Source organism: Crocodylus siamensis, chromosome 10 (genome assembly GCF_052110815.1).
Source record: "Crocodylus siamensis isolate JL-2025a chromosome 10, ASM5211081v1, whole genome shotgun sequence".
Classification (NCBI taxonomy): Eukaryota; Metazoa; Chordata; order Crocodylia; family Crocodylidae; genus Crocodylus; species Crocodylus siamensis.
Window position 1 is genome coordinate 70,649,137 of NC_143404.1, and position 22,201 is coordinate 70,671,337.

General features: G+C 54.7%; 2 protein-coding genes across 3 annotated transcripts in view; one reads left to right on the forward strand and one right to left on the reverse strand.

Annotated features, from left to right (window-relative positions):
* The window catches only part of TCEA2 (transcription elongation factor A2), a 57,718-nt gene extending 36,643 nt beyond the window's left edge, over window positions 1-21,075 (reverse strand). Inside the window, exon 1 of one of the 2 annotated variants that reach the window (XM_090064288.1) lies at window positions 21,001-21,075. The gene's annotated coding sequence lies outside the window, so the exon portion shown is untranslated. The remainder of the gene's footprint in view (window positions 1-21,000) is intronic. The other variant, XM_090064289.1, reaches the window with a different exon arrangement.
* SOX18 (SRY-box transcription factor 18) lies at window positions 12,753-16,264 on the forward strand. Its single transcript, XM_090020622.1, has 2 exons — window positions 12,753-13,165; window positions 14,139-16,264. The coding sequence occupies exons 1-2, from the start codon at window positions 12,835-12,837 to the stop codon at window positions 14,987-14,989; spliced, it is 1,182 nt and encodes a 393-aa protein (XP_089876748.1). The 5' UTR covers window positions 12,753-12,834; the 3' UTR covers window positions 14,990-16,264.
* Window positions 21,076-22,201: the final 1,126 nt, after the last annotated feature.

Here is a 22,201-nt window from a genome sequence, read left to right on the forward strand (position 1 = left end):
CTTGGGCGCGTGGCCCGTTAACTCGTGATTCTTTCTCTGGTGCTGCGGAGGAGACTGGCTGGGCCTTTGCCTTGCACAGACCCACGTTTTGGAGGAGCAAATCCCTTCCTGGCCCCCTGCCTCCATCGGCCGATCCTGGGGGGCAGGCGACAAGACGACTCTGTGTACGGGGGGTGCTTCAAAATGCTCTTAGTAGTCTCAAGCCATGACGGCGATGGCACAAACCTTCCTCCCCGCTGCGGGTGAGTCTGTAAAGCCTCAATTAAGTTCAGCAATTTTCTCTTTCTTAATCATATACGGTCACAGCCTTTTGCTTTCCAACAGCCGGGAGCCCCCTCCCTGGGCAACACCACAAGAGTCACGTTCCCAGTTTTGCACAGCAGCGTGCAGGCTATAGCGCTGCACAGACTGAACGTGCCACGTGATACCGTGCGAACGGTGCTCCCGGGAGATTCGGAGGTCCCTCGCCGCCGAACCAGCCGGGGACCCACGAAACAAGCAGAGGGCGATCCCAAGCCAAATCGCAACGAGGAAACCAGACAAAGCCGAGGAAACCAGACTGAAAACCCTCAGTGGGGCTCAGTAAAAGGGCTGCAGGCCCAACTGGGAAAGTAAGGGAACGACTTAGTGCACACGCGGAGAGCAGCCATCTGCAAGGGCTGGTGAGGTAATGGTCTGTTATAACTGAAAACACGTCCAGGACCACAGCAGCTTTGAGGAACAGAAAACCTTTCCCAGATGTAGATGTCCTATGCTATTATATCAGATACTTCGGAGCGGGGTGGCGTTCCCTACCCCTCTGCTGCAAGCTGACGGCGTGCTAGCAGTGGGAGCCACATGCAGACAACCTGCACCGGGCGCCTGAGAAAGGCTCCGGCCCCAAGCAGCCGGCGGCTACCTGGAGGTCTCTCTCCTCCGAGTGGGGTTTCCATCTAAAATGGCTTTAACGCCCCATTTTTAGAAAGCCGGTGATGCCAATGAAAGCAGCTGCTCAGACCTTTCTAACATCTGCCCTGCCCCGCCCCCCACGCCTGGCTGCTTGGTGCATTCTCCAGCTAGTTTGATCCCACGTGCTCTGTACATGGAGCTGCAAGCCCAGCGAGCTTGCCTGCCAGGGCGGCCTTTGTACCGGAGGTTTTCATCCTCGAAACCTGGAACCTCGAAATCCAGAACGTGGTGAGGTTTGCAGTGCAACATCCCCGGGGGGGGCACCCCCCCGCTGAGCACCGTGCTGGGAGACTTGGGTCCCATTGTGAAGCTGATTCTGGCAGAGGATTTGCACATGCAACAGGAGTCCAAAAACAGCAGGCTGGATTTACACATGCAGTTGCCACTGGGTGTATACACAAGTAGTGACCCATTGAGCCCAGATGCAGGTAGGGACAAACTCCCCTCCCACTCGACATGCCTGACTCGATGAAATAAATCTGACCTTGGCAGGACAGGGGGAAGCCCTCTGACATCAGGGCAGGTGGAAAACCTTTCATAGACCGCTCTTCTCAGCCATCATAACAGTGCAGGTCTTTTCTTGCCCAGGCTGCTTTCTCCCCGCTGTTGCACTCTGGCACGCTTCTTGCTTGCAGACAGACATGCTGGGAACATCATCTTTGAACCCTTTATGCCTTCCCCTTCCATTGACTTGGCCTATCCAGTTTCTCCCATTGCTGCTGTGAGTGGCTTTACTGGAACCCGGGGGATGTTTCCTTATAGAGGGGGAGGCGGCAGAGATGGTGCAGCCCAGATGCCCTCCTTAACCCATTCTGGACCATGAGAAACCACTCTACCCCATGACAAAAGGGTTATCCTGCAGCCCAGAACGGTGCCTTGGGAGAGGCATCACTGTTTGTCTCACTTCCCTCATTTTAAAGCACCACCGTTTTCTGGGAGGCGGCAGGGAGCCTTTCCGATGGCAGTTTCATAGCAAGCATCCAGAAAGGAAACATGGTGAGGAGGGGACGCGGTGCCCAGGAGAGCAAGTTTTGCACAAAAGCGGGGGGGTGCACTTTTCCTGCCAGCCACGTGACCCCCTGACAATACCAGGCAGGGAGCCATTGCTGTCCAAAGAGGGAAACTGGTTATGACCCCGTGCTCTGGATTACAAAAAGTATGAAAGCACTGTGGGAAAACAGCCCGTGGCAGGACGCTACCTTCCTGCAGATCAGGTGGGATGAGGATTGCACATGCATGAGCTTATGGACACGGACAGGCGTGTGCACCAGCGTGCAACAGCTTGCGAAAAAGACGCACGTTGCGTGGGAAATTCTTCGTGGTCAAAGCCTCCTTGGGTTACAGGAACAAGCCTGCATCTTCCCCCAGCAGCTTCAGCACATGAGACCACGTGCTCTGGTGTCCCCTGCGACAGCCAGCCCCGCCGGGCGAATGGGGCATTGCCCAGAACGAGACGCACGCTCAGTCCCGCAGGCAGGGCCGACGAAGCTTTGCATGCACACATCAGGGCACAGGCTCTCCACAAGCTCTTCCAGAAAACGTTGCACTCAGAGGTGGCTTTTCCCCTTGAGCTTTGCCTCAGATAAATCCCGCTGGCCAAGCTCCTGGTGGATGATTGGGCTGAGCTCTGCTGAACGGATCAGCGCAAAAGACCAGAAGAGGATTTCCCAGCTGATTTTGCACTTCTCTTTCTGCAATTCCTGCACACCAAGAGCAGACCAACAGACCTATAGCAAACTAGGTGGAGGGGCTCAGACGGCTTAAGGAATTCAGGACCAAAGCCCCTTGTGCATCTTTTGTCCGGATACCAATGAACGATGTTTTCTGCCCCCCCCCCCTCCCCAAAACAAGATAGAAGTCCAGACTAGAAAGTAGGCATCTGAAACGTCCCACTGCCGGCCAGATGCTCGGTCTCGAGCGCATGTGATGTTATGCATCGACTTTATTTCCTTGCTGTAATCAAGACAAGAAATTGTGCCGATTGGAGTTTTTGAGTGGCGGCCAGTTCTGTTTCTTGATGGCTTTCCTGCAATCTGTGTTCATGTATTTGGCATGCGAGCGGCTCGGCATTGAGGTAATTCGTTAACGTTGAAACAAAAATGTGTTTATGGGTGTCTGGAAATAGTTGGTAGAAGCGTCATACTTTCCCTGCTCAAACCTGGGGCTGTTATGCGATGAGCCCTGAGTCACGGTGTAAACGCGAACCCACGCACCGCCCGATCGGGGCGCACACCGGGATGCCACTCGGAGCCCCGAGCTTCCCCCTCCCAGCACGGTCGGACCCGTTCAGGCACCCCCGCGCCCCCGATCTACATAAACCACCTGCAGTTGTCCACTGTCCTGGGCACTTTCACATTGGGAATCAGGGAGCTTGACACAAGAACTCATTCTGCACACGACAGGTGGGATTTTCACAAGCATGGGGTGTCCATAAGATCATGGGGAAGCAGGGCTGGATGGGACCTTGCAAGGCCATCTAGTCCTGCTCAAGGCAGGATCATCCCTGAATAAGCCATCCCGGCCAAGTCTCTGCCCAACCTGCCCTGGAAAACTTCTGAGCACGGCGATCCTCCAGTTTCTCTAGGTGGCCTGTTACACGGCTTGACCACCCTCAGCGCCAGAAAGTTGGACCTACTCCATTCCCACTCAAGACTCGGGGGGGTCCCATCACTGACTTCAGTGGAAACCGAGTAAGGAGTCAATCTGGAAGCAGTTTGCAAATCCCGTTCTGCACAAGAAACATTCACGTGGCACTCGCCAGGCAGGGACATGTGCCCACGCCTCACGCACGGCCCTTCTGTTTTCCTTCCTGCACCAGCCAGTTACAGGCATGGGGTCAGACTGGGAAACGCAGCCTCCCGCCTGTGCACCGGCGTGCAGATGCCCCTCTGCGTGCGCTGGCGGCAGGCTCGCAGAGGAAATCCCCCACCTCCGAGCTGGCCGGAGCTCGTCAATGCATGCACAATTGCCCACGCACGCCAGACAGCGCGCTCACCCGCACGGGGGGTCTCTGACACTATCCACGCCCTGTGTAACACCCACGTGCACCTGTGCTATGTCACTGATAAATGGCCCAAGTGTCCCGTCACGTGCGTGGAGCTCAGCCCAAGGACATCAGGGCATGTCTCTCGGTACTGAGACTCATGCCACACGTGATGGAGTTTGCAAAATGGACATGTTTCCTCTGAGAGATTTCTCTGTCTAGGTAAATCTGAGATGCAGAAGAGCTGACGGGGAAGATGCAGGTGAAAGTGAAAGGGATGGTGGCCAGACTTGTGGCAGCACCCGCAGTGGGGGCTAAAGAGGAGCACTGGGGTCTCATCTGCTCAGACAACCGGCCTTTCTCACCACAGCTCGAATCCTGCGTTAGCGAGGGTGTCCTCTGTTTATTCAAAGGCAGAAAAAGAAAAAACTTTCCTGGGAACTAGTGCCAGTTTCTGCACTTGGACAGCTGGCTTTGGCACAGCACAAGCTGGGGCCTGTGGTGTGGTTTGAACTCGTAGGTGAAGAGCTGAGCTGTTGCTATTAGCTTTAAATGCGATCGTGCTCTTAAAACAAACAGCGAGTGTGCCTGCCGGGGGGGAGAGGGCTGAGTGGCTCAGCTAGTTAGAAGGAGCCTTTTCAGCTTTGTCACTGAGTCAAATCAGGCCTAGATTGGTAGCCAGCACAACCATGACTCACGTGACATCTATTCGGGATCTTCTTCCAGTGCTGACTGGACAGGGCCTCACGTTAGAAACCATCACCATCACATTTGGCAAGGCTCGATCCTTTGCTGGCAACCTCATTGGAAAGACCAGTGACAGAAAGACTCAGCTTGTCTCCCCCCGTAACACATGGCTTCATCAGGCCAGGGCTGCAACAGCATGGGGGATATATATATATATATTAGGCACTGCTGCCTTGTATAAGATTAAGGCCTCCAGGCAGCAGGGGTTGGCGACCCATCACCTTTCCAAACCAAGAAATTCCCCCAGCACAAAATAGGCAAGCAATAAGAAGGGGGAAATCCCAAGAAAGAAATGCAGAGAGCAGGGTATGCTTGCAGGGTATGCTTGCAGCCACCCCTCCCAGCCCATTGAAGTCAAGAGAAAGACTCCTGGTGACAATGGGGAGTTAGGATCAGTCCCTCCGTGCGAATAGGGATGGGGTGGGAGGAAGAACACTACAGATTCCACTTTCCTTGAACATCAAAAGTGCTAAACACCCAACACAGGGTGTGACTGTTTCTCTAGCTGATCATCTTAGCCCATGCTGAAGCAAGCAGGCGAAGCTGGGAACTGGATGGAAAATTTGACCCTAAAGGCAGAGGGATCAAATACAGCTCTGGTGTTATTCCATCCGTAGCAAGTGCCTTCCCCTGGGAGTGAATTTGGGTACCCAGAGCCAGCTGCTTTGGCTGTGTTACATCTTCTTAAAGTCCTTTGGAAATGTCTGTCTTAGAAAGTAAGTACCTGTCGCTGATCCTGACCCAGGGGACTGCTGTGTGCTTTGGGACTGGAGCAACCAGTGCTTGTTTCTCTAGTGCTTCAATACAGGGGAGAGAAGGGGTGCGGGTCTAGGGGTGCTGGGGAGGGAGGAGCTGGGTGCATGGAAGGCCCTGCTGACACACAGCAAAAGCACAGCTCGGCAAACCCACTAGCCTGGACATCAGCACGTGGGCACGCATCTCATCTCACCTCCCCGCTACAAAACTCATCCTCCGTGATACCCATTGCTTTATGCCACACACCCAAATGCCAAAGTCAGGTTTGCTGATGCTGTCAAAGGCCAGTGGTTTCTCATGGCACCGATCAGTCAGAGATGCATTGTGGGTGATCCTATGACCAGATTTGGGCCCAATGTCCTGCCTAAATACAAACTCCCCTAATGAACTGTAATGCCGTTGCCATCACGTCCGTAGCTATGAATGACCCCAGGATCACGTGTGAATAGATGCATAAGGTGGTGGTTGATGGAAGTCAATCGTCGTGGTGCCCTGTGACCAGTGGGGTCCCTCAAGGCTCTGTCCTGGGACCCATCCTGTTCAACATCTTCATTAACGATGTGGACATTGGAATCAGGAGCGGACTGGCCAAGTTCACCGATGACACCAAACTTCGGGGCAAAGCATCCACACCTGAGGACAGGCGGGCGATCCAGGCTGACCTGGACAGGCTCAGCAAATGGGCAGACGAGAACCTCATGGCGTTCAACACCGAAAAATGCAAGGTCCTCCACCTTGGGAGGAAAAACCTGCAGCACCCTTACAGGCTCGGCAGTGCTACGCTGGCTAGCACTACAGAAGAAAGAGACTTGGGGGTCATCATTGACCACAAGATGTACACGAGCCTGCAATGCGATGCTGCGGCTAGTAAAGGGACCAAACCACTGGCTTGCATCCATAGATGCTTCTCGAGCAAATCCCGGGACGTCATTCTCCCCTTGTACTCAGTCTTGGTGAGGCCGCAGCTGGAGTACTGCATCCAGTTTTGGGCTCCACAATTCAAAAAGGATGTGGGGAAACTTGAAAGAGTCCAGAGGAGAGCCACGCGCATGATCACGCGCTTATCTTGCTGACCCCAGCTGACTTCCCGCCCTTGGGGCAGGGGGCTGGACTCGATGATCTTCCGAGGTCCCTTCCAGCCCGAATGTCTATGAAATCTATGAAATAGCTCTGTTGGATTAGCTGCACCCCCTAGCCAGCTGCTGCTGGGCCTTGCCAATAAGTCTGGGGAAACAGGCCTGTTTGCCATTGAAGTTACCGCAGCTCAGGCATCTGTGCTGTCTGTCTGCTCCTCCTTTACCCCAATGCAAAACCCACGACAGCAATGCAACGACATGGCCCCCGCTGGAGCCCGGGAGCAAGCCGCCTTCCCTCTCCCTGCCTCCAATTCTGCATCTGAAAAGTGAGGGTAAATGATATAGACCTTTCACGGGGCAGGGCAGCCCTGTCTGCCTCTCTTCGCCTCTGGCCCCTGTAGCCGAGAGGGTAACGCTAACCCACCAGAGCTATGCCTGTGACCCGTTCGCAGAGCGAGTTCCCCAAGCACAACGTAATACAGAAAAGCAGCAGAGGGATCAGCTCATCTCTCGGCCTCTTCGGTCCCTCGACGATGCCCCCCAGCCCGTTTTGCACAGAGGCGCGGGAGCCCCCGTGGAAAAAGCCGAAGTTATTTTTAACCCAGTGGGGACCTCGACCGCAGCGCTGCCTTCAGAAGTCATCCGAGGAGCGGGGGCATCGGAGAAGGAAGAAAGCAAAAAAAGGAGAGAGAGAAAACTTTTGTGTTTGAGGCGCGCTAAGCCACCAAGTCGGCCTCTCCGGCCAAACTTCCTCTGCTAGGTGTGGTGCTGGGACAGGAGGCAGCAGTCTATAAAGGGAAACCAGGGGGGTGGGGAGACAAGCAGAGAAAGCCAAGATCCCGGTAATAATGAAAAAAAAAGAGCCCGTGCGGAGTGACGGGGGCTGGGCCTGGGGCCAGATCATCAGACGCCAGCCCTGGTGAGGAGGGTGATGGGAGAGGTCACCCAGCTGGCTTTTACAATGATCTTATCTCTGCCCAGGAATATCCAACATTTCCTCCCCGTGCGCCGCTGCAAATACAAACTGTGAGAAGCCGGAGCGCCCGGTCGCCCACCCTCCCTTCCCCTCGCTGGCTTTGCCTCTCCAGCGCTGCGGTCCCCCACCGGCCACTTCCAGCCCGGCTTTTTTTAACTTCGGCGTCTCGTACGTGGGAGGTGCTGTGTGCGGATCTATATCCAGAGGCGCAGGGCTCGGGTGCGGAGGGGAGGAGGTCACTCTTTTTTCCCAGTGAAAGTTAAGTGGCCCAAAGAGCGATGCCGCTATTGTTGAGCTGTGTTTAGGTCACACCCCAAGCTCCGCGTCTGCCCAGCGCCGATGATTTACCTCTGGGGGCCGGAAGCTGGCCCCGGGAAGGGCAAAAGTCAGGGTAGGCATGACATTGCCCACGTAGCTGTGCCTGATGGACAGGCAGAGGTCAGCCTGGGTCCCGCAGCACCTCACCTGGGCTCTGCTTCGAGCAACACCACGGCTCTGAAGCCACGTGCAGCCTCCCCCTGCTTTTTCTGCCCGTCTCAAGAGTTACTTTCCCCATCTCCATATGCCTCTTTCTTCCCTCCCCTCCCCATAATATTCACTTTAAAAAAAAAAAAAACCCCAAAAAACCATGCTGAAGTCACTGATATAACTATATAACGCGGACGCGTTTTGCAAAGCGGAGGGGGAACTCATGCAACAGGTCGGCCTAGGGCGCTCCACCTCTCAACCCTGCACCTTTTGGAGAATATGGCAAAGCTTCATACACCAGTCTGACTCCCTCCTGCCCCACTCAACCCCGACGCTCTTCCTGCTCATTCCTCCCATACATTAAAAGGCAAAATCAGACTGAAAGCTGCCCGCGGAAAGCACGCACCCCGTGGCACGAGACTCCCCGGACAGCCCCGCGGAGCCCGGGAACGATGGCCCTCAAGCGCTCAGCACCTGCACTGGGGCCAGAGTTTCAAAGGCAACTGCGTCCAGCTCCCCTGAGCCAAGTCCTGCTGAAAACCGCAGGCGTTATTTCCAAGCCCCTCTCCGAAAGCAGAGGAGACGGCCTGCGGGGAAGGAGCTGTGCCATGCAGCAAGACACCGCAGTGTCCTGCTTCACTCCAGGGACATAAATGTGAGCAGATGTTTCTCCCCGCAGAGACAGTACACCCCCTTCCCCCCCAAACAGCAAACACCAGGCAAAAGCAGTAGCTCCACACACTCTCCGCAGGGAGGCAAGACCTGGAGCCAGCTGAAACTCCTGGAGCTGGTGTGTGCTGCCAAACGATCCCCATAAACACAGCGCTGCAGAGCGACACCCCCCGCCGAGACAGCAGCCCGGGGGGATCTCGACAGCTCACGGCATCCCTCCACGTGGGTTTCCCTGGAAAGCCGCAGGGCTTGGGGTGGCTAATAAAAAATGGGTTTTGCAACAGACTCGGGATATAAAGCCCTGAACCCGCAGAAGGTGGGACTGCGGCAGGAAAAGGTTGTAAAGCCCAAGGCTGGTGGTATTGCAGCAGCATCCTGGCCGCAGCCGTCACAGGGAGATTACTGCACGAACCAGCGTCTGGAGAACCCCCCTACAAGCCCGTGGGGGCTGGTGCCCAGCAGGTCTGAGCGTGATGGTGATGCTCCCCCAAGGGCAGGAGGCAGCGAGGAGCACTCCACCCTATGCCATCCAGTCTTTAGCGGCTGCTCCTCTGCCCCAGCCCCAAGGCCGATGCAAAGACGTGTTAAAACCTGAGCTGAAAGGCTGCCACGGTCACTGAGTAGGGTTGACTGAGCCAAGGGAACTGCTTCCCAGCGCCGAGCAGAGCAGTGCAGGGTATGGTAGGTACGTTTAGCCCCTGAAACCTCCCTCTTGCACCACGCTGTCCAGCTCCCTGCACCTCTCCACCCCAAAGGACAACATTACCCTACTCAACAGGGCATGGGAGAAGACATGAAAGAAGGGGACCTTTACTGTGCCTGGTAACGTCCCACCTGGAGCCAGCCCAGCATGCACACGCAGCTCCACCACAGCAAGCGCTGAGCCTCAAAGCCCCTCCCGGTGCCTCCGTCCACCACCCCGTGACCGTGGGACAGGAGCCCCAGGAAGCAAGCAGGGCAAGGCCGAGCCACCCCCTAAGACCAGACGCCTCGGGACACTTCCCCAGCTCCTGCAGAATTTAAGCTTCCCATTTGTAAAGAGATAACAAGTTTCAGGCCCGTCTGGGCATTCAGGAAACTTTCTGCCCCCGAGCTAATGCCACGCCGCCCGCCTGAGTCTGCCGAAACAACGGAGCCTGCATTAGCTCCGAGACACCGGCCACCCAATCCCCTTAGTCGCGGCGGGACGTTGGCTTGGCCATGACGATAAAAGAACCGAGAAGGGTTTCGCTGCCGGCGGCATTCATGGAGCCAGCCGGCTCTTTGGGAATTGGGTGTGGAGGCTGGGACGGCGCAAGAGGCTTCTGCCTCCTCTGTCCCCACTTCCACATCTTCCTTCTGCCTTCTCTTGTGCCTGCAACCCGGTCGGACTTGATCCCGCGCGCTCGCAGGCAAGGAGCTGTATGCTATTGGCTTCTCGGGGGGGAGGTTTTGCAGTCACTCATTCATTGTGCTTTAAGCCCCCCAAAACTTCCCACAGGACAGTTCTCATTGTTGCCTGCAGAACTGAATGGGGAAAGGAGGGGGAAGGCAGTTATCTCGGGTACTGGTGCAACAGTTGGCCCTGACCCTACGTGGCTTCGACCCATAGGAACTTTGTTCTGGTCTCGAATACCTGCCGCAGGAGGCCCCGGCTCAAGCTGCATTGTTGTGTCCTGCACGGTCCATTTTGCACGAGACAATCAGTGCTGGGCTGTCAGGGTGGGGAGATTGTTTTGAGCTGGGGCTTGGCCCAAGACCTCTCCCTGGCTATTAATACTGATGAATATACGGACATGTTTACCGTGCATCTAGACGTGGAAATTTCCCAGCGGGCCGCAGCCTTGAAATTTATCGTGGCTGAAATGGCTCCTGACCTGATGCCATTGTAACATGTAAAGCCGTGGCACGCTGCCCAGCACGGGAGTTACCCAGAGACAATAACCCCGCCGTGGTCCGACTCGGGGCTGCGAGGAGTGAAATCCGTGCGCCGGCGCACGGGCCCTGCAGCACAGCTAATGTATCTCAGGTGTTGTGACCCACCGGTGCCAGCCACAGGTGCCCGTGAAGCTAAATGCAGACGTGGCGAAACGCTCTGCTCCAGAATTAGCAGCGCGCCCAGTGCAGGCGGGGCTGAGCCTTGCACGGCTCTACGGCAAGGGGCTTTACTACGATGACCACGCACCCCCAGAGAAGGGCCACGGCTGCCATTGCCACAATACACCTTGGGATTGCTCTGAAACATCTCCACGGGTCACTGGAAGGGTTTCCCCTCTCCGACCCGTTACCAGAGGAGGCACGAACATTTCTTTCCCTGCATCCTTCCAGCGCAGGGCTCTCTGGCTGGCTGGCCGGCTGCTTTGGGAAGTGCTCAGCAAAACCCCGAGCAGGGATGTGGGATAACACATGCCGCTGGAGACTGCAGAACGGAGAAAAGGGGGAAGCTGGGAGAGCGGGGGGATACTAGGACTCTTCCACCTCTAAAGGCCCTGCTATGCAGTCATATGACAGCTAGCTAGACACCAGCTCTGGAGTTGTTACCCATTTCCAAGTGCTCGCTGCACTTTTCTAGCTGGACAGCCATTTTTACCGGGCAGTCGTTACTTTGCCCATGCGGCTGCTCCAAATGCATCGCATGCTCCACCCGTCCAGCGGATCATAAACGTAACGTGTCGCAGGGGCCTTAAAGCAGCACCCCGAGGAGCTCAAGTAGATCCCGCTTGGACAGCCACAGCCACTGCACGGCAAAGACCGGGGTGCCAGGTGCTGGGCCCCCTCTGGGCCCTCCGGCCTCTTCCTAGAGGGGTCGATGCAGACACAAGCTTCCCAGCTCCCAGTTCCCAGGCAGGGGACGAAGCCCAAAGCCGAAGCAGGGAGAGAGCCCACTTTGCAAGCCGAAAGCGCCATCTAGGGGCACCGAAACTGCAGTCTGGCGCGCGGGGGGCCGGCATCCACGTGCCAGGGCGAGTGTCCAGGGGAGAGGCTGGAGTGAGCAGGAGGAAGCATCCTGGGGGGAGCATCTGTGCAAGTGGGGATGGGAGGCGTTGCCCCCGCCTTGCCTCCCCAGGGTCTTGCAAGCTCCTCGGGCTCCAGGGCTTGCAAGCCGCTACGGTGAGGGATCGCCACCCCGCCCTGCAGCCCCCCGCTCCTGCCTCTTCCTTGGGGCCGCGAAGACACTTGTTCCTTCTGCCTCGCCCCCGCTGCAAACCTGCCACGGCCAGGAGCCCAAGGGAGCTCCCCGCCCCCCCAGGTGCCCCCTGCACCCCCAGCCCCTGCCTCTTCCTTGGGGAGGGGAGTTGGCTCCTCACTTCTGCATCCCCTGCTTATGCAAAGCGCCCAGGGGCTCTCCCCACCCCTCCTTGCACCCTTAGTGGTGGGGGGGGGGTCAGCTTGCTGCCTGGGGGCTCGGCTCATGCTCCCCATCCCCCAGGGGCTCTCCCCACCCCTCCTTGCACCCTTAGTGGTGGGGGGGGGGTCAGCTTGCTGCCTGGGGGCTCGGCTCACGCTCCCCCATCCCCCAGGGGCTCTCCCCACCCCTCCTTGCACCCTTAGCGGGGGGGGGGGTCAGCTTGCTGCCTGGGGGCTCGGCTCATGCTCCCCATCCCCCAGGGGCTCTCCCCACCCCTCCTTGCACCCTTCGCGGGGGGGGGGGGGGCAGCTTGCTGCCTGGGGGCTCGGCTCATGCTCCCCATCCCCCAGGGGGGGGGGGGCTCTCCCCACCTCCCCCATCCTTGCACCCTTAGCGGGGGGGGGGGCTTGCAGCTTGCTGCCTGGGGGGGGGGGGGGGTCTCGGCTCATGCTCCCCCATCCCCCAGGGGCTCTCCCCACCCCTCCTTGCACCCTTAGCGGGGGGGGGGGGTCAGCTTGCAGCTTGCTGCCTGGGGGCTCGGCTCATGCTCCCCATCCCCCAGGGGCTCTCCCCACCCCTCCTTGCACCCTTAGCGGGGGGGGGGGCAGCTTGCTGCCTGGGGGCTCGGCTCACGCTCCCACACCGCCGCTGCAAGCCCGGTGCGGCAGGGCGCCCGCGGGGCCGCCTCGCAGCCGGGGTGGGGGGGCCGGCCCGCCCCGCCCCTGCCCGGGGCTGGGGGGCGCGGCCCGGGCCGGCCCCTCGGGGGGGTGGGGGGGGGCGGGCGCCGCCCCCGGGCCGGGCTATATGAGGCGGCGGCGCGGGCGGGAGCGGAGCTGCGGGCGGCGAGGTGAGGCGCGGCGCGGCGCGGCGCGGCGGCGGCATGAATGGGCCCGAGCGCCGGTTCCGCGCAGACGAGCCGCCGCGCGCCAGGCCCGGCCGCGCCTGGGCCGAGCCCGCGCTCCGCGCCGCCTTCGCGCCCGCCAGCCGCACGCCCAGCCCGGCCCGCTCGCCGCCCAGCCCGGCCCGCTCGCCCAGCCCCGACGCCGGCTATGGCTACAGCCCGCCCGCCGCCCGCGCCGACGGCAAGCCCGGCGAGGACTCCCGCATCCGCCGGCCCATGAACGCCTTCATGGTGTGGGCCAAGGACGAGCGCAAGCGCCTGGCGCAGCAGAACCCCGACCTGCACAACGCCGTGCTCAGCAAGATGCTGGGTGAGTGCCCCCGAGGGCCCTGGTCCTGCTTCCGGCTCCGGCGGGGGGAGAGCGGGGCTGCGGGGTGCTCCTAACCCTAGTCCCAGCTTTCAACCCAAGCGGGAGGAGAGCGGGGCTGCGGGGTGCTCCTAACCCTAGTCCAAACTTGAAACTGAAGCGGGAGGAGAGCAGAGGCTGCAGGGCAACACCCCAGGGTGCTCCTAACCCTAGTCCGAACTTGAAACTGAAGCGGGAGGAGAGCAGAGGCTGCGGGGCAACACCCAAGGGTGCCCCAACCCTAGTCCAAACTTTAAACTGAAGCGGGAGGAGAGCAGAGGCTGCAGGGCAACACCCCAGGGTGCTCCTAACCCTAGTCCGAACTTGAAACTGAAGCGGGAGGAGAGCAGAGGCTGCAGGGCAACACCCCAGGGTGCTCCTAACCCTAATCCTAACTTTAAACTGAAGCAGGATGAGAGCAGAGGCTGCGGGGCAACACCCAAAGGTGCTTCTAACCCTAGTCCGAACTTGAAACTGAAGTGGGATGAGAGCAGAGGCTGCAGGGCAACACCCAAAGGTGCTTCTAACCCTAGTCTGAACTTGAAACTGAAGTGGGATGAGAGCAGAGGCTGCGGGGCAACACCCTAGGGTGCCCCTACCCTAGTCTGAACTTGAAACTGAAGTGGGATGAGAGCAGAGGCTGCAGGGCAACACCCAAAGGTGCTTCTAACCCTAGTCTGAACTTGAAACCCAAGTGGGATGAGAGCACAGGCTGCAGGGCAACACCCAAGGATGCCCCTAACCCTAATCCTAACTTTTAAACTGAAGTGGGATGAGAGCAGAGGCTGCAGGGCAACACCCAAGGGTGCTCCTAACCCTAACTCTGAACTCGGTGGGGACAAGAGGAGATGCCGCAGGGCAGCCCACCCCGCCCCGCAACAAGTTCGGTGGGGCCGAGCTGTTGTAACGGGGTGTCGTGTGCGTGTTCCCCTTCCAGGCCAGTCGTGGAAAGCCCTGAGCACCAGCGACAAGCGCCCCTTCGTGGAGGAGGCAGAGAGGCTGAGGCTTCAGCATCTGCAAGATCACCCCAACTACAAGTACCGCCCAAGGAGAAAGAAGCAAGCCAAGAAAATCAAGAGGATGGAACCCAATATCCTTCTCCATAACCTTTCCCAGCCTTGCAGTGACAGCTTCGGCATGAATCATCACAGTGGCAGCCAGCCTGCCCACCACCAGCCTCCCCCACTTAACCACTTCAGAGAACTCCACTCCATGGGGTCAGATATTGAAAACTATGGCTTGCCAACTCCTGAGATGTCTCCCTTGGATGTCTTGGAACAGACCGAGCCAGCGTTTTTCCCTCCTCACATGCAGGAGGACTGCAGCATGATGCCCTTTAGAGGCTACCACCCCCATCACCAGATGGAGTTTCCCCAAGACAAGTCCATTGGGCGGGACATGGCGATGCCGTACGCTCAGACCCCATCGCATTTGACCGATGCTATGAGGACTCCCCACCCATCTAGCATATACTACAACCAAATATGCTCTGGACCTCAGAATGGCCTTTCGACCCATCTGGGCCAGCTGTCACCCCCTCCTGAGTCCCACCACCTTGACAGTGTAGATCACTTGAATCAAACTGAGCTTTGGACAGATGTTGACCGCAATGAGTTTGACCAGTATTTGAACATGAGCAGGACTCGTCCTGAACCTTCAGGACTCCCTTACCATGTCTCCCTGTCCAAAGTGACTCCTAGAAGTATCTCCTGTGAGGAGAGCAGTTTGATATCTGCATTGTCCGACGCCAGCAGTGCCGTCTACTATAGCCCCTGCATCACAGGTTAGACTTGTCCCGCTGTACAATGTGTTTGCCCAGGAGAACCTCGGGCCTACCAGAGCAGTCTCCTTTTAAAAAGAAAATCCATCTTCTTTTAACCATGAGCTCCATAATATTTAGAGCATCTCATTAAGTGCATCGCTTTTAAAAAAAAAAACCAAAAAAACCAAAAAAAACCCAGAAACCATGCCGAAGTCACTGATATACCATATAACTATATAACACAGATACGTTTTCCAAAGTGGAGGGGGAACTCATGCAACAGGTCAGCCTAGGGCGCTCCACCTCTTAACCCTGCACCTTTTGGAGAATACAGCAGAGCTTCACACACATTGTTTTCAGCAGAACATAGCTGTCACTTCCAACGTCAGGTAGTTCTTCCCTCTTTTTAGACACCCAACAGTGAATCGCATCTAAAGCAGTCATGATCAGAGTTGCCCAGCATGGACTGCCTCTGTGTTTAAATGAAGGGCAGGCTCAATTGCGTGGAAATTTGGGGGAATGTCTCACAGTCGTTTTCAAGATTGGGCACCTGCTTGTGACATGCTTTAATACGGTTTTCACTGTATTATCAGCAATATGCTTCAATTGGGCAACAAGACTATATTTTTACTAAGCATTTTTATATAGAAAATGATATTTAATGTGTCTGGGGTTTTTTATTAGACTTTTTTAAAAAAAATAAATAAACCAAAGGATATCCATGAGATCTAAAGCATTTATGTAGCAAAGCTGGATTTGATTTTTTTTTTTTTTTTTTAAGGAAAAAGTTTTTGAGAAAGGGAATTGCAGTGTAAATGATGTAGAACAATTGACTGGAATTTTTTGTACCGGAGAATGTATGTCTGCAAACACTTCTATTATCTAGATCTGTGCGGCGAGCAAGTGATCTTATCCTGGCTAATTCAAACATCTTCCTCTGATTATTTCCATCTTGTGTGCTTGTTGTGTGAACGTACATTTTCCTCAAATATATGTTTTCCCAACCGTTGCCAGATTTTTGTATCAATTGATTCATGCTTTGACAGCCTAGCAATTGTATTCATTTTCAAAACTGTCGCCCGCCAGCACTGTCGACCATGTAAAAGCTCTCCAAATAAAGATAAATGACAGGCGGCCGGGGCTCCCAGAGCGCTCCCGGATCCAGCCCTCGCTGCTGGGTCTTTCGATACACGCCCTGTCCTCGGCTCTTCCTCTGTAAGTGTAAGAGACGTGTTCTTCTGGAAAAGCATCTGTTCTTGGAGAAAAGGCATTCAATAAAACATGTGATATCCTTCTCTTGACATGCGTGTGCCCGTGTGTGGTTCTTGCTTGGCTAGCGGGGCTCTCCAGACCCCGTCCTGCCGGGATATCCCGGAGGGGACACCCGTGGGAGTCCAGGCAGCTCACTGGACAGGGCTCGTAAAAGCTGCAGATGGAAAAGGCCCGTCCCCTGCCAGGACAGGCTTCTCCCTTGCAACACTTTTCCTAGTGCTTTGTTCCCTCCGGTTATGAAATGTTCCAAGCAACGGGATTTCCGCTAGGACCCTTCTCACCCATTACTACTCTTTTTCCAGAGGGCCAGTTTACGTGCTCTTTTCCTTTGTTTAACCCATTCCCAGGCCCTGGTGAGACACCCTAGGTAACCCCATCCCTCTAGGGTCCCTTATCCCGTCCACATGGCTCAGGTTGAATTCCTGGCGGGGGGGGTTGCTTTTGTTTCGTGTTTTGTGGGGGCTCGCTGCAGCATTTGGACCAGAACATTTAACAAAAGACAAAAATGGCAGTCTGTTCCCTAACACACCCTCAGCATCCGTTCATTGAACGGCCGTGATTTAAACCAGATTGATATTGCCAAAAAAGTCTGTTTAAAAAAAAAAAAGATGACGAGAAGGAGATTGTTGCTGCCGCTGCTCCTGGCAGGAAACTGCCCTTCAGTGGGAGATGGGCATTTGAACAAATGACACTCATTTCCACGCCTCTCCCAAATTAAACTCAAGACTTAATTGGCCCACTTTTGTATGTGAATCAGTAATTTAAAAAAAAAACAAACTTTATTTTTTGTTTTTTGGGCTTGTTGTTTGGGGGTGTTTTGCTCTTGCTAATGCATCCCCATGCAATTACCAACATGGACTTTGCTGTGTTTCCATATACAGTATGCAAGCAGGGGGAAGACATGGAAAAATGACATCATTGCCCACACGGGGGAACTGGCTTCGGGCCACGAATGGTGTGCTTGCATGTGCCAGAGTCGCTGGCCGCAACAAACAAACAAAACACGAACAGAGAAGCATCCTGTGTGTCTGCAGATGACTATGAAAGGAAACAACCCTCAACAAGCTGCAGCCGGGACGAGTCCCCATGGCAGCCTGGAAGGAAGGAGTCAAGGCCTGACTTCTTTTCCAGCTCACAGCTCCCAGGTACCTTGCCTAGGACCATGCAATCGCTTCCTGCACGCTTCAACACCCCCTCTCCCATCGGCCTCCGAGCAGAGCGGGGCGAGGTAAGCGAGCGATTAGATCACAGAGGAAGTGTTGGTTGCTTTCTGCAGCACAGCTCCCCGTCTTTGCCCTGGCCGTCCCTCCCCAGTTCTCCTAGGATCTCAGAGGAAAATGAGAGCAACGCAGGAATCTCCTCTTCCCTGGCTGCGATTCATTCTCCCCACCCCCTGCTTTCTGCTGATCAATTGCTGAAGGCAGGGCTGGCAATAAAGGGCAGCATTTCCAGGGCCTAAGTGACTGAGGCACATTTTAAAGTTTCCTCTGCATCCTTCCTACAGGGAGACAGCTTCCCATGCCAGCATACCCCAATTTGGAGCAAGAGGAGATGCCTCTAGAGCAGCGTTTCTCAACCCATGGGTTGCAACCCAAAAGTGGGTGGTAAGAATATGTGAAAGAGTCATGAACATGTTTTAAAAATGGATTCTCCTTTAAAAGGAAAAAAATGTGGGAACCTGTGGCTTTTCCCTTGCAGGCTGGCAGAGCTCCAGCCTGCAAGAGCTGTTTGCCCCCCCCCCCCCCCACACACACACACACACACACACACACAGGGGTCCTGGAGACAGGGCGGGATGAGGGCCACTGAGTCGGAACTGGCCATCGATGCTTACAAATGGGTCCTGGTACATAAAAGGTTGAGAACTGCTGCTGTAGAGGATACATGACACTTCCTGGCCCCTTCAAACCTGGCTTCTCAACTGAGGCTGCTAACTGACCCCCAAGAGGCAAAAGGCCAGTTTGCAAACCTCCAAGTCACTGCGAGAGATGGACCTGCCGGCCCACGTGCTGCTCTGTGCACAGGTGAGCAAGGTGCTTTTCATCACTGATGGGCAGTTCAAGATTTATTTGCTTTGTATCTGCACAAATACACCTGGCAGCACTTTGTCAGCTGATGGATGGGCCTGGCTCAGCAGAGCAAGATTGCACCAGAGGGACAGGCAGTGCTGCTTCACTCAGGCCATTGTTTTTAGTGGGAAGGGGTCTCCAGTGGCTGCTTGGCTCCAGATCTTGCTCTAAACAGATGGACAACCCCCCTGGCTCTGAACATACACACTCACCCAGCCCCTCCCTGACACACCAAATCAATATGTGCGCACCCCTGGACAGCTGCAGCCCTCGATACAGATCGGATCTGGATCTGTCTCTCTTTCTATGGGGCTCACCCTAGAGAAAGCAGGCTGAGAAGCTATTTGAAGCAACTACAAGCAGAGGTGGAGATGTGACAATCTGACCCTCTTCCCCTGCTCTGAAGGCCCAGGGCTTTTAATTCCTTGGCTATGGCCCCCCTCAAGGTTAACGACCTGACAGGGACCTGCTCTCTGTTAAACATTTCTGCAGCAGTGCATTAGCCTGCGTCATGTGCATTTCTATTTTACTGGCCATTTGAGATGGAACGTGTTCAAATCACGACTGCACCGCTGCAAAAATACTTAACAGCGATGCAGCCCCTGAGCGCTCCACTCATGGCAGCTGAAAGGCACTTGAAACAGAGCCGCAGAACGGCTCCGTTCCCACCCTTGGAGCCATCTCATAAACTCCCAGTCAGACCTGGATCAGTGAAACATCATTGGCTTCAAAGGAATTATGGTCGCCTGAGTCTTAAGCATTGAAAATTGCCCCTCCTGGATGGATGCTAATGAACCATTAGAGCTACTTCTGCCTTGATCCAAGAGTTGTACGTTGCTTTTCTTAACTAAGACTTATTGTGCACAGTGATCTACTTGTCTGGTTGTTAAGGCCTTTTGGTGCCCACCTGCATCCAGTCCTTTTGCTAACCAAGTCAATGAGCAACCGAAGGCATCATTTAACCTTCATAATGAGTGGGCACTTCTTCACCCTCAGCTGCATCTCCTTCCCAATGGACAGATGCTTTCTTAGTGAAATTTTGGGGGGATGGGAGGTTTCCTTCTGGTAGCTTGTTCTGCTCTCACAGGGGTGTCTCCTCCATATTTATTGACCGTGACATTGTAGATAATAGTGCACAGAAGGAAGCTGGGCCAGTTTGCAATCAGCAAGACCACGATTTCCTAGAACATGATCCCACTCCAATCTCTATAACTTCAGGAGAAGTTAGATCTAGACCTAGCCATCTAGCCTGTAGGTCAAGATATAACCTACCCCAAACTCTGTTTCCTTCTAGTTGACTTCTCACTGCACAATCCTAGATTGTCTTGGTCATCCCATAATGCCATGAGCTAGAATATAACCAGGTATATAACAAACTCCTTACTGCCTATTTATAGGCTGAAGGACACCTTCATGAAGTGCAGCCTTGATCTTACAGTTCAAAGAATTAACAAGTAAACAGCCTACTAATCTGAAGCCTATCTGGATCCCTTGATATTTAGAAATATTGCATCTCCTCCATAACAAAACCCAAGAGCCATATTGGCAAAGGAGCCCTCCCCAGCCCCTGACTCCATCTCTTGTGTGGGGCCACATCCTGCTTTTGTCAGCAAGCTCCTACTTAGTGCATAAGACCTAAAGCCCTTTGGTGGGGGAAGAAAACATTTTCCTAAGTACAATTATTATTATCTGATTGTGCTGTTTTCCATGCACAAGTTCACATGTGCCCAGAATCTCAGATGTGCAAACTGGTTCCTACAAGCAAATCAGGAGTTTTGCATGCATTTAAATGCTCCTGTTCAGGATAGTACCACAAAATCGTATTCATGCAGACTGGTGAGGGCTCTTTGACAGTTTTGTCCTTCGCTCTTAGATGAAGGAGGTGGCGCAGATTTCCAGAGCTCCATAGTGGCAGCTTCCCCACTCCAGTACTTTTGGAGATAAGCAGGACACATAATATTTATACAGCCACGGAGTCCCAGAGCATTTTTTTTTAATAAACACTTATATATAAAACATAGAAAAAGTGCATGCCATGTGCTGGAGTGACTGTGCAGTTGGTGTTTCTCTCTGGTTTAAGTGCCATCTTTGCATTTTGCAATGACTTCGGTATCGGGACACTTGTAGGATGACTGAGACAATGCTGTGGATGGACCCACGCCTCAAAATACTTTCAGATCTCGTGACTGCTTCAGTACCTTGCTGGATTTGCAGACTCTCCTAGCCAGAAATTCCTGACATAGGGAGGTTCTCCATTTGCCTAAAGGTGATCTGACCAAGTCGTCCGTTGGACGGCGTTGGTTAGCGCATCCCACGAGGAAGCATTCAAGAAGATGAACCACCTAACCACAACCTTAAAACACCGCAGGAAAAGGAAGAGCCTTGCTTGCTTAGGTCCCTGTCTCACTGCTGCAATAACTGCTGACTTCAAGGCTAGCAGTCCTGGCCAAGATGCCTGTACCCATTCCTCCAGTGGACCACTGAGGAACAAGAGTCCACTACAGTAACACGCAACATCTAAGACCCAGGGTCTGCAAGCCAGCGAGCCCTAGGCAGCCCCAAAATCCGCTGATCTCAAACCTCCTGAGCCAATAAACACGTTAGCTTGTTGTTACAACGCTAAGCAAAACCCTGATCATCACAACCAACGTAAATAAAGCCCCCTTTTGCTTTTGCTTTCTTTTTAAATCTCTTACCAGTAGAAGGACGCCTGTACCTCCACTTTCCTGCCTTTGTTTTTTAACATCAGCAGTCGGCCGAGCGTGCAGGCAGCATGTGTGGGTGGAACCCGCAGGATCGGAGGCTTGCATCTATACAGTAGTTCCTCAAATAGCTACAGCCAGCCCTAAATTAGACCACCTTGGTGTCTAACCGATCGCACACCATGTGCTTCATGAGTTAAAAGCACCATCCTTCAAAACCACGTTATTTTTGCCTAAACTTGGCATTTGGATTTTAAACAAAGCGAGTTGTGTCCTCGTGAATTTTATTGGAATACTTCGCACAGCCCCCTGTTGCGCTGGGGAGAAGGGAGGGGAGCAATTGGCCGTGGCTTAGCCGCCAATAATCATTCTTAAGATTTTCTGACTTGGCATTCGAGGTGTACTCTCAACTTCTACTTTAACCTGGGAGTCAGTTGATCTCCCTGGGTCAGCTCCCTGTCTGGAGTAGAAGTATCTCAGTGGGTGCTGAGGATGATTATGCCTGGCTACACGAGGGCTGGTCGCTCAGGTTAAGGCTGACAGCCTTCCCAAATCAATGCACAGAGCTTATAAGGAATTGTGGGTTTACTTGATGAGGACTTACCAGCACCGGGGACAGACAGAGCGTGGAAAGATTATAGTGATGGTGGCTTGCATGGCATCCAGCTCTCTTTTCCCTTTATCTTCTGAACCTGCTGGGTCATTAAAATGAAACAATTAGCAGGATGAGGGCTGTCCTCCACGGCTGTTGCGGGAATAACTCCAAGCACCTGGAGATGGGGGACGGCAGTGTTAACGAATGGCCTGTGACACCACTCCATAGCACCCCTTGATGCTAACAGCTCATCTACCATGGACCTGTGTGGGTTTTGGCATTAGCATGTGCAGAAAAGGAAACGCTGCCGAGGCAGTCAGCCCTGCCCCACTTTGCTTAATCAGTCTGATAATTGCATCAGCGTGCTTGCTCCGCATTAATCCACCTTCTTTTCGGATCTGTTCATGGTTTAGTCTCTTTCAGACTTGAGCTCAGTGGTTTAGTTCAGTTAAAGGCAATATGAAATCAGAAACCAGTGTGGTCTGGATGGCTGTTTGGGTAGATGAGCCCCGAGGACTCTTGGGTTATCCCCTAATCCCAACCGGCCCACAATTAGCATGCCTGCAGAGGCCCCGCTAGCCTCTGGAGGAAATCTGGCTG